Raw genomic sequence first — 17,636 nt, forward strand, 5'->3', positions numbered from 1 at the left:
TTTTAGTAGTCCTAGTAGGAGGGGAAAGGGATATTAAAAACAGTATCTAAAACAAAAACATACTGAGACATGTCTCAAATCAAACAATGTGCTGGAAGGATATTGCTATGTAAACAGAATCACTGCTTTGTATCTCTGGAATCCAAGAGCTATATGGACAAACAACAACAAAAAAACCCCACAATCATCTACCTACAGGATGTCCACCCAGCAACTGGATCACCTGATGGGAAGTAATGGAACAGGGAAAGAAACTTCTTTTAATAAAAATGCACAATTTTTTAGTGGGCTGGGGGAAAAAAGGATTCTTAGCATCATTTTTCAACTTCATGAGACAACAAAACAAGCAGTCAGGCAGCAACCTTCAGCTAAGAGGTGGGTACCCTGAGTGATGTGCTGCACAAAAGGTACTTGAAAGAATCCTAAATATGCCACTACCATATCCTTAAAAGCCACCACTACTTAGGCTACATTTGAGCTAGAGTCTAAGGCTAAAAAAGCCCCCATTTCTTTAAAAGGAAGACTTTTCTGTTCAACAGAATCAGTGATTACCGATTACTTTATTCTTTTGACCCAAAACAGCTTCAAACTGGTGACCTAAACTTGTTGCATCACACAGAAGGGTATTCTCTAGGAAACAGTGGAGTATGGACTACTATTATTAATCTTAGAACTAGATTTTTAGACCAGAAAGAATATTTACAGTTCTAAGTCATCTTCATAACCAATTAGAGGTGAAGGTACATATAGGTTGAATAATTAGATACAAAAATTGCTTTAGTTTATAAATACACACCATTCAACACTAGCTAACTGAATAGAGCTTTTAAAAATAAGCCAAGACAATGGCTCACGGACATTTTCGTTATCAAAACTACTATACTTGTTAAGCCCATTTCTCACCTGGACTACTGCAAAATCCTCCTAACTAGTTTCCGACTTCAGTCTTAAATCTCCAACAAAACCTATTTTCTAGACAGCTACTAGTCTCGCCTCTTTAAGACAGAAATGTCTTCCCACTGTTTAAAGTGGTCTTCCCACTGTTTAAAATCCTGTAATGGTTCCCCAGGAAACAGGATAAAATCTGAGTTCTGTAGCATGGAATACAAGGGCCCTTTGTGAACTACTCCCTGCCTACCTCTTTAGCCTCTTCTGCTACCTGTAGTTTCCTACATACATCATGCTATTATTCTCTCCTCTTCTCCGCTTTCACACCACACTTGACCATACTCAGCTCCACGAATGTGCTATGATCCGCCCCCTGTACCTGGGCCACTGAAACTCTTTTCTAGGCACAGAACATAGTTTTTAACTGTCAAAATCCTCCTATTTTCACTTACTCATCCTTCAGTCTTCAGCTCTAATATCCCTTCTTTAGGAAGCCTTCCCAGATATTAAGGACATCTTACTCTATCCCTGTTATCACTTTTCACAGTTTGTAATTATATGTTGCAGTCTTTTACTAGTGCATGAGGGCAGGGATATCATCTGCCTTGCTGATCATGGAATCTCTGATGACTCAGAGTGCAAAAGATACATAATTAGCAAGGATATTAAAAAGATTTATTCAGGCAAGCTGTTATAAAAGGTACAATTTCTTTCTAATTTTCTTAATTTTTACAGTGACATGAAAACCAATAATGAATAACTGAAGATAACTCTAGAGTCTTTTTTTTAAATGAAAATATTAGCTGTCTGTTTAGTAATAAGGACAGCAATAAGGGATGTAAATTTGAGAACAAAATTAATATCTCTAGATGAGGCTTTACATTAGAGTTGGCAAAGATCTTAGGGTCACTGTAATTTTTTAAAATAAAAATACAATTTTTCCCCTTTTATCCTTCTGTTTAAGGTGATAGACCAAGCACATATTGTGGCTCTCCCCTTCTACACCAAACCTCTTTATTCACCGTGGAACAAAATCTGTGAGGAATGCCCAAAGATGAAAAGCAATTAGGATAAAACTAGAGAGAGAAACAGCAGCTCAGGATGTAGAAAGGAGAAAGAAATTGCAGATGGATTTCTGTATTCATACAAGCATGAACGTGCATACACATTCACATTCCTAACCCTGATTCCTAACCCTCAAGGTTCAGGCCCTGTCAGAGGTGTTAGCTCCCAGAAAGGAACTGTAAGTGTGGGAGGTTGGGTTGGAAAGGGAGAAGAGCCCCAGGAATAGGAGGAATCAAAGAGCACCCCACCCTCCAAACATCTTTTTCTCTCTCAGTCTAAGTGAAAATTATGCACTCCTAAATATCTCCCTCCAAGTAGACGACACAGAGACTCTGCAGATGTTCTGCTCTCAACTACAAAGCTGAATGCAATTCTCCCCAACTTGCCCTACAAATTCAAGGCAATTCTAATCAAAGCTTCAACAGGTTTTTAAAAAAAGTACATGATAAGCAAAGTCCAAAATTTATACAAAAGAGCAAAGGGTCAAAAGATCCTGAAGAACCACATGGTACCAGATTTGCTCTATCAGTATTAAGAATTATAAGCTATAACAATTAAGGCAGTCTGGTATTAGTGTGGGTACAGAGAAATGAGCCAATGCAATAAAACAGAAAACACAGAAACAGATTCTGGCATACATGGAAACCTGACAGATAATGGCTAATACTGTAGGTTAGTGGAGAAATGATAAAAGTTTCAATAAATGGTCTGGGACACTGGCTTAAAAAAAAAAAGTGAAAATGAATTTCTCTTTACAAATACACAAAAACCAAATCCAGATAGTTCAAAGGTTTAAATTGTAAAAGCCAAATTATAAAACTTTTAGAAAAACCTAAGAAAATATCACCTCTAGTTTGGCAAAAATTTCTTAAAACACAAAAAGCTCAAACTTTACATAAAGGAAAGGAACTGATCAATTCAACTACACCAAAATTAATAACTTCTATTCATCAAAAGATACCACTGAAAGGGTGAAAAGGCATACTGCAACCTGGAAATCTATATTTAATAACACACAGCTGACAAAGGATTAGTATATAGACTATAAGGAATGTTTAAGGAAAAAGAACTCAACAGAAAACTGGACTAAAAAACAGGTATGTCACAGAAAACACAAATGAATAGTAAATTAATATATGGAAAGACACTCAATTTCCCAAGTCATCAGGGAAATCCAAATTAAAACCACAATGAGATACCATTTCACACCTCCCAAACTGGCAAAAATTAAAATCCCATAATACAAGAATTGGCAAGGATGTTCAGCAATAGAACATTTGTGTTCTGTGGGTGAGAATGGACATTAAAAAAAAAAGAACTTTAGAAAGTAATTTGATAAACCTAGTCAAGTCAAACATGGGAATACCTTGTAACTCCAGCAATTTTACGACTAAGTATATACCTGAGAGCAACCTTTTAATCTTTGGCCAGGACCCACATCAATACATTTTACATCCTGACACACACACAACTGAAACAAAAGTTTCATGAAACTTTTGCAATAACTCTATTTATACTGTGTGCAATAACTCTATACTCCATTTCATTTAGTGTCATCCACTATATAGATTTCATAACTCACTATTGCAGTAGTTCTTAATATTAGATGCACATTAGAATCCCCTGAGGTATTAAAAAAATTAAAAGCAAAACCAAAACTGATGCCCAGGTAAGCTCCTGAAGACTGATTCAATTGGCCTGCGATGGAGCTTGGACACAGATTTATTTAATTAAGCTTCCCAAGAGATTCTAATAAGCAGTTAGAATCAAAACGACCTGATGTCTGAAAAGCACTGCCCTAGAAAAATATTTCCACATGTCCACCGAGAGATATGTTCAAAATTACCCATAGCAGCGTTGTTCATGAAAATAATCCAAAGGTCTATAGATAGGAGACCAGGTAAATAAACTGCCATCTATTTATACAGTGTACAGCAATGAAAATGTACTACAGCTTCATATATCAACATTAGCAGTAAAAAAGAACTACAGCTATATATATCAACATAAATCTCAAAAACATGAGGTTGAGTGAAAATATACATCCTGAAAATATGCATATACTGTAGTATGATTCCATTTATAAAATGTTCCCAAATAGGCAAACCCAAACCATATATTATTTGGGGATATTATGTCATAAGATTATAATAAAAAGCAAGAAATAAAAAATTGTTGGGGGAGGAGAAGGAGGAAGAGGAGGGGTAGGATGGGGTGTGGCCGATGGGGACTTCAGGCCATACTGGTAAAATTCTATGTTGGGTGGTGGGTACAAGGGTGTTGATTAAAATATATACATTACGTATATTATACTCTTTTGTGGATGATGTCACCACAAAATTAAAAACTTAAAGCAAAATTCTATTTATGTAAAGTTCTAAAACAGGCTGAACTGATCAAAGGTGAAAAATCAGACAGAAGTTTCCCAAAGGTGGGGAAGGAGTAGACTGTTTGGGACACAATGTGAAAGAGTCTTCCAGGGAGATGGATGTGGTGCATATGTGATAGGGGGATAATGATTATGGCTTACACAGGTCTGTCCATTTGTCAAAACCGTAGTTAATTTTCATGCATTTCAATATATGTAATTTTAACCAAAAAAGTAAGTGGAGAAAGAATGATAATTGTTGAAGCTGGATTACAAGGTTCATTAGACTATTACACTTTGTATAGTTTGACATTTTCTATTTTTTAGAGAAAGAAAAAAAGGAATTGGATAAGAAAGGCAAAGCTTTTTTTTTTAAAGAGCTTGTAAAGTTTTAAGATTAGCACTAAAAAGTTATTAAATCTTGAATATAATAAGCACAAGAAAACAAAAGACTTCAGAAATCACCAAAAAAATTTAATGGATGTTAATTACAGACCTCAAAAGCTGATAAACCTGAAGGCAATCAGAGCCTTCCCTAGGACCCCCAGGTACCCTCACCCTCCCTTTGTTAGCGGGGGACCTTGAATTAGTTACCACTGGTAAGTATTAATATTTCTAGGAGAAAAGAAAAGAAAGGGGAGTTAATGAAGGAGGGTAAAACTGGAAGATTCTCAGTATGATCAGAGAGACAGGCATGCTCTGCTACATTTATGTAAATGCGTGTTCAATTTGCTCACAAACCCCACCACCCTACCATTTACCCAAAGTGCGGGACTGTCCACACTTCTCCTTCAGTTAGTGCTCTTCTCTTCCCCTTTCCAAGGCTGTCCCCAAGTATATGCTCTTATCCTATCTTGAGCATTCTCCTACCCCAGTTTTGCATTCTGCTCTCCAATAGGCAAGTAGTATCAACCCTTTCATCAACTTCTTCTGGTACTAACCACCATAAATTTTTTTCTAACCTCCGCAATTATAAATACTGTGTTTACACTGCCATTTTTAGGTTTTCTTACTTTAAATACACTGATTTACAACTACGGAAGATTACAATTTAGTGCTCTCCAACACATCCACTTTTTCTGCCTTCTTCCCACGCATACTTTTTGGTTCACTTCCTAATTTCCCCCTTTATCTTTTATTTAATCCAGTCTAAGTAGATACACTTTTCATTCTCAAACATGTCAGATACACATGCTACCACTTCTGTTAAATAAACTTAAAAAATATATTTTCATGAGGCTTTTCAGTTACAACCTCATATGAAATCTTAAAAATAAGAGGAAAATTAGAAATAAGAGATATACACTAAAATGAACAGTTTTTCAACTGCTCAATGATTATATCCTGCTGGCATATCTAAATTCTCTAAGACTTGATTTTCTATTAATATTAACTATATTACCTCATTCAAATTTTCATTGATTATGTATTTTCAACTCTCAAATTAAATGTGTATTTATTATTATATACAAAGCACTGTTTTCTTCCACTAGGGTTTACCTCTCCATGTAAACTTAGACATATATAAGTGGAAAAATATCTTTACCTCTACTTATATCTATTACTAGCTGTCAGAGCCATACTGTCATGTTTAATATAATAAAACAAACTAATCCCTAACTTTTATTCTAAAATCCATTACAGTCCATAATCCCTTATCCAATTCTAAAATCCATAAAGCTCTGAAAACCAAAAGTTCTTTCTTTAGGTTTGGCACCAAAACAAATTTAGTGAATTCAACTTACGTGAGACTATTTATAGTCTTTATTCTACTTTGTGTGACTAGACCAGTGGTTCTTAACTGGAGGCAATTTTGCCCCACAGGGGAATCTGGCAATGTCTGGAGACATTTTCAGTTGTCACAACTGGGTAGGAGGTGCTACTTACTAACATCTAGCAGGTAAAAGCTAGAAATGATGCTTAACATCCTACAGTGCACAAGACAGATCCCTGCAACAAGGCATTATTTGGCCCCCAAACGTCTATCTTACTGAGGATGAGAAACACTGGACTAGACTCTTGTTTATGGAAGATCCATTTATGTGTTGACTACTGAGTGTTGCCTCAGATGAATCTGAGGGTATTACAGAATACATGACAAAAAGACAGCATTACTACTACTCAAAAGTCAGAAAAACTCTTAATTCCAAGCCACAGTTGGCTCCTGAGATTTCAGACAGGAGATTGTAGACTTTATATTTCCATTCTTCTAATGGCAAGTCTTTCTCAAATATCACAAATCTCATTAATGTTAGGAAGCCATGAACTGTGGCCCAAGCCTTAGAAAATGAAGGAGGGGAGTACAGAAATTCACTGGACGTAACAAATAGAATGAGCAACAGCTTTTGTTTTATTCTTTTCCATTACAGTTTAAAATAAACTAGCCTTCCTATTTTTTTCTTTTTTTGGCTGCACCGCGCGGCTTGCGGGATCTTAGATCCCGCCAGGGATTGAATCCGCACCCTCAGCAGTGAAAGCAGAGTCCTAACCACTGGACCACAGGGAATTTCCAAACTAGCCTTTCTAATAGTGCCTATATACCACCATCAATTGTATGTTTACTGTTCTCACCATAAAAGATATCAGCTTATTATACTTTAATTAAAAAGATATCAAAACCAGTAACATAAAATAATAACTGTGACTCTTGAAATCACAGTAGCTATTTACCTTTCTCTGTGCTTGAGAATATAGAGATGATTTTATTCCTGGGCTTTTTTTCCTCTGGAACAGAGGGCAAAGGTTTTAAACTGTGATTGGCTGACAAAGGGTCTTTGCCTCCAGTGCTAAAAATGGTACTGCTCATTCGCACAGGGGGTGCTGGAGGCTTGTCTTCCAGTTCTCCGTTATCAGACATGATTCAGAATTATGATATGGCCTGAAACAGAAAGGCAAAAACATACAGTTAACAACAAGGTAAAAAATAGTATGGACAGGCACAAAACAGTATTAATTACCTCCCCAACTTCAAATTAGAAAATGTTACCCATTTAAAGCTGTAAAACTTAAGAGATGAAATTAGTTGCAATATAGGCAATCTCCCCTAACACAGTTGGTAAATGGCTAGCTGAGGGAACCTTTGAAAAGTCATATCCCATTAAGAGGACTATGACAATTTGAGGGAAGCAAGATGACACTAACATATCAGAGTATATCACCTATTCAACTGGTTCTAAGAGTAAATGTTCCAATGAACAGACAACATAGAGTCTTAAAAAAATAATAATTTGAAGAGGAAGACTATGTCCTGACCAGCCAATAATAGGATATATGTCTCTGATAGGTCTACTTCTACAGCAGAGATAGGATGCTTGCTACTAAAAATATCAACCAATAGCCTCCAAACTGATTCCATGCTTGCTAGCTTTGTCATTACAACTTAACCTCAATATAAACTTTCGTAAAGGATAGGAACGTGCCACTGATACAATATTTGGTTTCTCTGAAAATCTGACCATCTAACTACATATGTTAGTCCCTTCAAGTCTGGGAACACTGACAAAAGTAAATCCAGAGTTTGGCCGAATCCCAAGGTTCTGTCATCCTGTGATGCCCTGTCCAGGCCATCAAGTTACCCTCCTTATCCACATGGCTAATTCAGCAGAAATGTCAATCTTGTTTACATATATGTATACACATCTATTTTATGTCTTTAAAACAAAGTAGATTACACACATTTAAAATCAGCAGTGAAGGAGAGGGGATGCCTAACTTATAGATTAGCTCTGATACAAAAGTATATATGTTAGGAAATAATACCTCACTAAACAAGATTTTGATTGATAATTAGATCCTGATTTGATTTTAACATTATTTAATACATGTAAGTGAACAAAATTTTGTATATGTACAATGAAAAGAATGCAACTGTTTTTAGATAAAATTAATAATAATTTAAAAGATTTTTATTTAGTCTGAATGCTAGTACCTGAAGAACAGTAGGTATAATTTGAAAAAAACTGAGGGATGAAGAATTATACCTAATTCCACGCCAAATCTTACAGCTTTTGTTTCCCTTGATAGAGGTATGTCAAAGCACTACTGTATAATTTATATGTCATATGACAGTTATTTTTCAGCCTACAGGAGGAAGAATGAAAGAAGGTAAAGGGAAAAATAAACATTTCTGGAGGTAACGAGCTGGAGAAGAGAGAAAGAAAAGATCTATAACTGTGTATGAGAAAGACTGCCTGAAGTGAAATTAAACTACTGGTGCTCAAAGGAAGAAATGGGGGTGGGATCTAAGAAGGTGGTGTGAACAACAAACAGTCAGATGATTCTTCCAAACCAGCTGGTCACATCATGTGGATTACCTGATGAATTGATAAAATCAAGACAGATATTTAGCTTTTATGTGACCAAACATTAAGGCGAAACAGATTAACCCTAGAGTAGCTTTTATCTTTTTTTTAAATTTTTTTATTTTTTTTTTTGCTCACTTTTATCTTAATCACCAGTTACAATATAGAAACTACACGTTTAGATTCTGATTACACTGTGAATTGCTCCTATTTAAAAATCAGGGTAACAAAATTCCAAAATACATTTGCATGCATTTATAGAAGGAAATGCACCAAAACATTAACAGTGGTTATCTGTGATTAATAAGTAATTTTTAAACTTGATTATAATCAGCATAGCTGTAGTTAAAAAAAGATCAATATAAAACAGGGCACAATAATTATTTAGTGTAAACTGACTATAAATTCTATCCTTAAGGCTGGCTCATAAATGGAACATAACTAGAAATTGGCAATGCACCTTCAGCTGCATGTTGTCCAGTACTGGGTTGTGGAATCAGATTGCTTTGGCTGGAATCCTAGTTCCATCATTTACTTAAGTGTGTGACCTCAGGACTAAACTGTGCCTCAGAGTTTCTTAGAGAAATGGCTGGTTCTAGGCCTGGACAGGGAAAATACAAGATGGTCTATAGTGTCTTATAGTGTCAGAAGATAAGGAAGTACTTATAAAGGATGAGAGCATGTCAAAAGGACACAGGAAAGAGTTCCCAAAAGCCAATACTGGAATGATTTGAGCAATAAAATTAATAAAGTAGTATATAATCCAAAGTATAAAATAAATATACATAATTCATATCGATACAAAAAAATTGAATAAATAAAATGGGGCAGGGGGACAAATCTTCCTTACAAAAGAATTCCAAATAATATATATGTAGATACATTCCCTTCTAGGAGTTGGAACTTAACTTCCCTCCCCATTTGATTGTAGGCTAGACTTCGTGACTCATTTCCAAAGAAAAGAGTATGGAAAGGGGAAAATAACACCACAATGGAAAAATCTGGCATTAACCAAGTGATCAAGGTTAACATCACTAGTGATAAGTCACAATGACATCATTAATCTCCTGACGTAATGTGTTGAGGAGCACAGTCCACCTCTGTGGTATTCTTCCCCAAACCCATATCTAGTCATGGGGGGAAAAATCAGATAAACCCAAACTGAGGGACATCCTACAAAATTCCTGGCCAAAACTTCTCAAAACCGTCAAGGACATGAAAAACAAAGACAGACTGAGAAATAATTATAGAACAGAGGAGGCTAAGGAGACATGACAATGTGGTATCCTGGAATTGAAAAAAAGACATTAGTGGAAAAACAGGTGAAATCCAAATAAAATCTAGAATTTAGTTAATAATAATGTACTAGTGTTGGCGTCTTTGCTTTGAGATACATTTTATGGTTTATGTAATGTTAATATTAGGGGAAGATGGGTGATAGTTATACAGGAAATCTACTATCTTTGTAACTTCTCTGTAAGTCTAAAATTATTCAAAAATAAGAACTCTAGGGGCTTCCCTGGTGGCGCAGTGGTTGAGAGTCCGCCTGCCGATGCAGGGGACACAGGTTCGTGCCCCGGTCCAGGAAGATCCCACATGCCGTGGAGCGGCTGGGCCCGTGAGCCATAGCCGCTGAGCCTGTGAGTCCGGAGCCTGTGCTCCGCAATGGGAGAGGCCACAACAGTGAGAGGCCCGCGTACCGCAAAAAAAAAAAAAGAACTCTATTAAAAAAGGAATAAATTCCTCAAAAAGTTAAATATAGAGTAACCTACCATATGACCTAGCAACTTCATTTCCAGTATATGCCTAAGACAGTTGAAAACACATGTCCGCACAAAAACTTGCATATGAATGTTCACAGCAGCATTATTCGTGATAGCCGAAAGAGGAAAACAACCAAAATATCAACGGATGGACAAAATGTGTCATATCTATACAATGGAATACTGTTTGGCCACAAAAAGGAGTCAAGTATGGATACATGCTACAACATGAAATAAACCTTGAAAACATAAGTGAAAAAAGCCTGACACAAAAAGACCACAAATTATAAGATTCCATTTACATGAAATGTCTAGAACAGGCAAATCCACAGAGACAGAGAGTAGATGAGTGGTTGCTAGACAGTGAGGGGAATGGGACGTGACTTTGGGGGAATGAAAATATTCTGGTATTAGACATTGGTAACAGTTGCACAACCTTGTGAATATATTAAAACCACTGAACTGTACACTTTAAAATGGTAAATTTCAGCTATGTGAATTACATCTCAATTTAAAATAGGAATTAATAATATTTACCTCATAAAGATTAAATGAGTTAATAACTGAAGGCTGCTACTGTTACTATCATGATATTATTATTTATAAGATTCTATGCTAGAAGTTGGAGAAAGAAAAGAAGACTTAATTCTTCTCCAAGAGTTCATAATCTACTGGGAAAGACCAGCACATACATATTTAAGTTAGGTTATGCCCCTTATCAACATTTGTTCTCAACACATGCATATTAAAAGCCACTTTGTTTCTTCAAAGCAGCAGTTCTCAAAACATTTTGGCCTCAAGACACTTCACACTCTTAAAAATTACTGAGCATCTCAATTTTTGTTTATGTGTGTTCTATCTATATTCGTAAGAAATTAAAATGAGCTACTTAAAGTATTTACTTCATTAAACCCATTACATTACAATGTTATTCATAAATAACATTTTTATGAAAAATAAAATTTTCCAAAACAGAATATAGTGACAAGAGTGGCATTAGTTTACTTTTCTGCAAATCTTTTATATGTCTGGCTTAGTAGAAGACAGTTGGATTCTCATATCTGCTTCTGCATTCAATTTATTGTGTTATGTTTTGGTTGAAGTATATGAAGAAAATCTGGTCTTACACAGATATGTAGCTGGAAAAGGGAGTATTTTAATAGCTTTCAGATAATTGTGGATATTCTTCTTTGATACTACAGCAAACTCAACCTTCATAAGGTTAGCTATGGACTCTGAAACCACAGCAATAAATTTTTTGTACTCTGTTACATTAAAGCCATTGAATTCTCTTGCACTTTGAATGGATCTTTTACCCATGAATGAATTTTGTAATGTCATGAATTGATTATCTGGAAAGTTTTGGCTCACTCAATTATTAAGATATTCCAATGTTGACACTTCATTATACAATAAAAATAAAATCACATTCATTAATATCACCACTGATCTCATCAGAAAAGTCCAGGTATTGGGAACCTGTCAAACTCAAGAAAGTGAATACAAGTTTTCTAAAACTCTAATTTTCATTTGAAAATTTAAATTTTATCAATTAACAACAAATTCTGTCACTTCATTCATTTTCGAGAAAATGTCTGCCAAATACCTAAGTCTGAACAACCAGAGTTGTTCAGTGGGCCAGTCGTTCTTTCAAATAAAAATGGTGTTCCAGGAAATGGGGCCTTTTTAAGCTCAATCATATAAGTGGTTTTCTGTAAGACAACCATTTCATACTTCATAAGTACCTTATGAGTACTTCCCATTTTGCTATACAAAATACTTTAAAAGTAAACTCAAAAGTAGAGATATAATAAGGTTAGTAATTTCATTGTTTCAAGTACATCTTAAGTGAAACTGGCTTTTAAAAAAAAAACTACAAGCACATAGCTATTGCCTTGAATGAGTTGTATTAAAGTACAGTCAGTTTTACCCACCACTGCTTTTGCATCATCAATGCAAATGTCAACACAGTGTAGAAAGGCAAAGAACACCTTAGTATTATTATGAAAAATAGGTTTCGACTCACAGACCCCAAGGGTACCACAGACCACTCTTTGAGAACTGCTGCTTTAGAGTTTACCCCAGCTCCATATTCACCCTCATAGTCCCAATTCTTTCTGATGTGCTACTAGGCAGCAGAAGACCCATATTTATTTCCTCCTATACTCTACAGAACACATTTTTGACATAGGAAAAGGTAAAAGGTAATCAATAGCTAGATTTCCAAACTGGGGCACAAAAACCTAATCAAATCTTGAAAATGGTTCAAAATCTATACATATGTCATAATAATTACTACAGTGTTTTTTGTAACAAAACCCAGAAAGATGTCAGCCAGAGAGACTGTCATTTATATGAAAAATACCACCACCAAATTCTAAAGCAAACAACACTAACAAGGCAACTTTCAGAACACAGCCTTTCCTTATACTCTGGTTATTCAAAAACTTTTCTTTACTGCTTTATTTTAATATACTGTACAGTAATTTTTAAAGTTTTCTGCACAAATGCAGTCCAATAAACTAAAGAGGAGCTAATACGTTATTTGTTTCAGAACTTTCTTCTTTATCTACATTATAAAGTTAAACCAGCTATGTCTCAAGGAAATCCCAATTAACACGACGTACCCTATTAGGCAACACATGTCTAAACAAAATCTAAATTTTATAGGTCACAGATGTCCCTAATGAAATTACTCAAAATGACAAATATGACTGCAATAATTCTAAGTAATATGCCTCATAAGTGATTAGATGGTAGTAAATAAAAGCATGACCCTTGATAAAACACTGATGACTCTGCCACTAGCTAAGCTGAGGACTTGATCCCTTCATCTCATGATTTCTCTAATGAATCTGTCTTCAGCTGCTATTCAGAGGAAGAGGTTAGAAGAAGCCCTAACTAGCTTCCCAAAGAGTTTCTATACATTCAGCTTTTGTTTAGAGAAAGAAGTTAAAATTGGTTGACTAAAAATAACACGTGATAACACTCTTCCTGGCTATACGTTCCTCAGCAGCTACTGCCATTTAGGGCCATTTACTACCAAATCAATCTGATCTCACATGAGTGCACATAAATACTATACTTCATGTTCCCCAATATACCAAAGACTTTCCTGGCCTAAATCATCTTTGGGTATACATTTCTCCATTCTTAAATTTTCTTTATCCTTTTCTCTACCCAACCAAATGCTCAGTAAAAATTATTTCCTATGTAAGGTCATGCCTGTCTGTCCCTGTTCAAAAAGACCCCTCACATCCTCTGAATGCAAGTTACACAGGAATATAAATCCAGAGAGTACTGAAGTTGGAATGGAATTCATTTGGTCCATCTTCCTTATTTTGTGAAGAATCTGACTCACCAAAATGTAAGCAGTTTGCCTGAAGTCACACAAATCTAATTATTAACAGAACTAAGACCAGAATCCAAGTTTACTAACAACCCTTCATCTCACATTTTTCTAATTATATTAACATATCAGACCATTCTTTGGCAATGAATTACAACTGTGCATCATTAATTATTATTTTAAGTGTGTTCCTGCCCAAGACTTCAAGCAATTCAAAAGCAAGGATTACAGTCTCTTCAATAAGTGGTGCTGGGAAAACTGGACAGCTACATGTAAAAGAATGAAATTAGAACATTCTCAAACACAATACACAAAAATACACTCAAAATGGATTAAGACCTAAATGTAAGACCAGGTACTATAGAACTCTTAGAGGAAAACATAGGCAGAACACTCTTTCACATAAATTGCAGTAGTATCTTTTGGATCCACCTCCTAGAGTAATGAAAATAAAAGCAAAAATAAACAAATGGGACCTAATTAAATTTAAAAGCTTTTGCACAGCAAAGGAAACCATAAACAAAACACAAAGACAACCTACAGATGGGAGAAAATATTTGCAAATGACGCAACTGACAAGGGTTTCATCTCCTAAATGTATAAACAGCCCATGCAGCTCAATATCTAAAAAAACAAACAACCCAATCAAAAAATGGGCAGACGAATTCCCTGGCAGTCCTGTGGTTAGGACTCTGCACTTCCATTGCAGGGGGCACAGGTTTGATCCCTGGTTGGGGAACTAAGATCCTGCAAGCCGCATGGCACTGCCAAAAGAAAAAGAAAAAAAAAAAAAAGGCAGATCTAAATAGACAGTTCTCCAAAGAAGATGTACAGATGATCAAGAGGCACATGAAAAGATGCTCAAGGGACTTCCCTGGTGGTCCAGTGGCTAAGACTCCAAGCTCCCAATGCAGGGGGCCCGGGTTCTATCCCAGTTTGGGGAACTAGATCCCACATGCCTCAACTAAAGATCCCCCAAGTGGCAACGAAGATCCCATGTGCCTCAAATAAGACCCAATGCAGTCAAATACATAAATAAATATTAAAAAAGAAAAAAAGATGCTCAACATGGCTAATTATTAGAAAAATGCAAATCAAAATTACAATGAAGTATCACCTCACACCAGTCAGAATGGCCATGATCAAAAAGCCTACAAGCAATAAGTGCTGGAGACGGTGTGGAGAAAAGGGAATCCTCATACTCTTGTTAGTGGGAATGTAAATGGTACAGCCAGTATGGAGAACAGTATGGAGGTCCCTTAAACAACTAAAAATAGAACTACCATATGATCCAGCAATCCCACTCTTGGGCATATATCTGGAGAAAACCATGGTTCAAAAGGATACATATACCCCAATGTTCACTGCAGCACTGCTTACTGTAGCCAAGAAAGGGAAGCAACCGGGCTTCCCTGGTGGCGCAGTGGTTGAGAGTCCGCCTGCTGATGCAGGGGACATGGGTTCGTGCCCCAGTCCGGGAAGATCCCACATGCTGCGGAGCGGCTGGGCCCGTGAGCCATGGCCGCTGGGCCTACATGTCCAGAGCCTGTGCTCCACAACTGGAGAGGCCACAACAGTGAGAGGCCCGCGTACCGCAAAAAAAAAAGAAAGGGAAGCAACCTAAATGTCCATCAACAGATGAATAAAGAAAATGTGGTATATGTATGTGGTATATGTATGGAATATTACTCAGCCATTGAAAGGAATGAAATAATGCCATTTGCAGCAACATGGGTGGACTTGGAGATTATCATTACTAAGTGAAGTAAGTCAGACAGAGAAAGACAAATATCATATGATATCACTTATATTTGAATCTAAAAAATAATACAAATGAACTTTTTTACAAAACAGAAACAGACTCACAGAAATAGAAAACAAACTTATGGTTACCAATAGGGAAAGGTGAGGAAGATGGATAAATTAAGAGTTTAGGATTAACATATACACACTATATAAAAATAGATAATGAACAAAGATCTAATGTATAGCACAGGGAACTTTACTCAATAGTCTGTAATAACTCATATGGTTAAAGAATCTGAAAAAGAATGGATATATGTATACATATAACTGTATCACTTTGCTATATACCTGAAATTAACACAACACTGTAAATCAACTATACTCCAATATAAAATAAAAATTTTTTTAAAAAGCAGGGATTATACTACTACTGCTGCTGCTACTACTACTATTATACCATATTACTATTTCCTTTAACACAAATCCTTCCATGTATCAGACAATAATGTGTACTGACTTACAGTAGTACACTCTGTACTGTTTTTCCTCAACTTTCTTGTATCAAACAGCATTTCACTAGACAACAAATAAACTACCCTATATTAACAAAAATATCTTTGGAAAGATTTATACTTTTCCCCTAATAGCCAATTCATAGCCTTAGTCTTCAACTTTTCCATAAGGCAGTGTACTTTTTTCTTTATTGCTTCTGACAGTGTCAAATGGCTAAGAAGCACCAAGTGAAGATGTGATAAGGTTCTTTACATCTTATATTTTAACAGAAACAACAAAGAATATAAAAACAATTCATTATAAAATACTGATTTACCAATGTTTTGCTCCACCATTACACGAAAATGTTTTATAAAAAAGGGCAAAATGATAAGGAATGCCTCTCTCCAAATCCTTTCACTTTTTGCTACTTTTCAGTGAAAAACAAGTAGGCGAAACAAAAAGCATGCCCAAAACACACTGTACTCTTCTAACAGGACCATTGTTTAATTGTGACACAACTCAAAAACAAACAATTCCTCAATTGTCTACTGAAGAAGATGAGGGGAAGCTAAATACACAACAGAAATGAAAAAAGGAGTGGTGTCTGGAACCAGTCAGTCCAACTAGGAAAAATTACTAAATTTATTATAATTCACTCATATCATCTATGGTACTCCAAGTACAAACCACATACTACTGAAAAACATGATTTTAAAAGTACAATTTTGCTTTATATTTTTTCCTTACATTTTATATAAATACCAAACAAACCTTAATTTTTTAGTACCTTATGAATATAGTAATACAACACTATAAGACATCAAACAATCTCTCAATAAGCTCTAAGAGTCCCAACATCACTGACCCTGAGTCTCTCCAAAAAAGCCTCAAATGCCTTTGAGAGCAAAAGCATTAATGAAAATATCCCAAATCACCCTAAGTGGATGGACAACACACACTATGAAAGGGAAGTTCACAAATCAGTAAGATTTGGTGGCAATGGCCGTAACATCAGGTCTATCAGTAGCAAAGTCTATCAACAGCAAAGTAGAAAACAACTGGGGCACTGGTAAAGAATAAAGGAAAATAAAAAGAAACTTTGCTTCAAACTCAAATAAATAAAGGATTGGATAATGTAACAAATCTTTAAATATGCATGGATAAGCTAGTTAAGATGAAAGGGATGTTTCCATATGGTGCAAAGCAAAGTGAAATCAGGAACAAGAGAGTAAGCAATTTACTAATCCAGGTATTCTCAAGGGACTTCTGACTAAAGTTCTACTATGATGGCTGCCACAGGGGACAGGTGATAAAACCCAGAGTCTGCCAAAATTGGAGTCCCTCCCACAGAAGGCTAGCTATAATCTATATAAGAGTAAATCAGGAATAAATCCCTTTGCACACAAGGGAATGAGAAAACCTTAAGCATTTTGAGCCCAGTAATAACAACAGAAGTGCAGGCAATGGGGAATCCCTGAGAAATCCTAACAACAAAATGCACGCTTGTGGTCTGAATTCATGCCACCCATGAGGTCCCCCCACATCCCAAACAGGTTTAATTGAATGTGGCCGTGTTGGTAGCACTCCCTAGTGAATGACAGAATCAAATATAAAGCCTCCTTGGGAGAAAACAACTTCAACACAGGTCTCAAAAAATACCC

The 17,636-nt window shown here is 35.9% G+C and overlaps 1 protein-coding gene across 2 annotated transcripts in view; it reads right to left on the reverse strand.

The window, feature by feature from the left end:
* PAK2 (p21 (RAC1) activated kinase 2) overlaps window positions 1–17,636 on the reverse strand; it is an 80,655-nt gene that overhangs the window by 34,491 nt on the left and 28,528 nt on the right. The window contains exons 1-3 of one of the 2 annotated variants that reach the window (XM_060150367.1): window positions 9,083–9,176; window positions 8,589–8,634; window positions 6,992–7,199 (exon numbers count right to left, since the gene is read on the reverse strand). In XM_060150367.1, the coding sequence (XP_060006350.1) occupies window positions 6,992–7,178 (187 nt within the window). In that variant the 5' untranslated portion in view covers window positions 7,179–7,199; window positions 8,589–8,634; window positions 9,083–9,176. Of the gene's footprint in view, window positions 1–6,991; window positions 7,200–8,588; window positions 8,635–9,082; window positions 9,177–17,636 lie in introns of those variants that run through there. The other variant, XM_060150366.1, reaches the window with a different exon arrangement.

Source organism: Lagenorhynchus albirostris, chromosome 5 (assembly GCF_949774975.1).
Source record: "Lagenorhynchus albirostris chromosome 5, mLagAlb1.1, whole genome shotgun sequence".
In the NCBI taxonomy this organism is placed as follows: Eukaryota; Metazoa; Chordata; class Mammalia; order Artiodactyla; family Delphinidae; genus Lagenorhynchus; species Lagenorhynchus albirostris.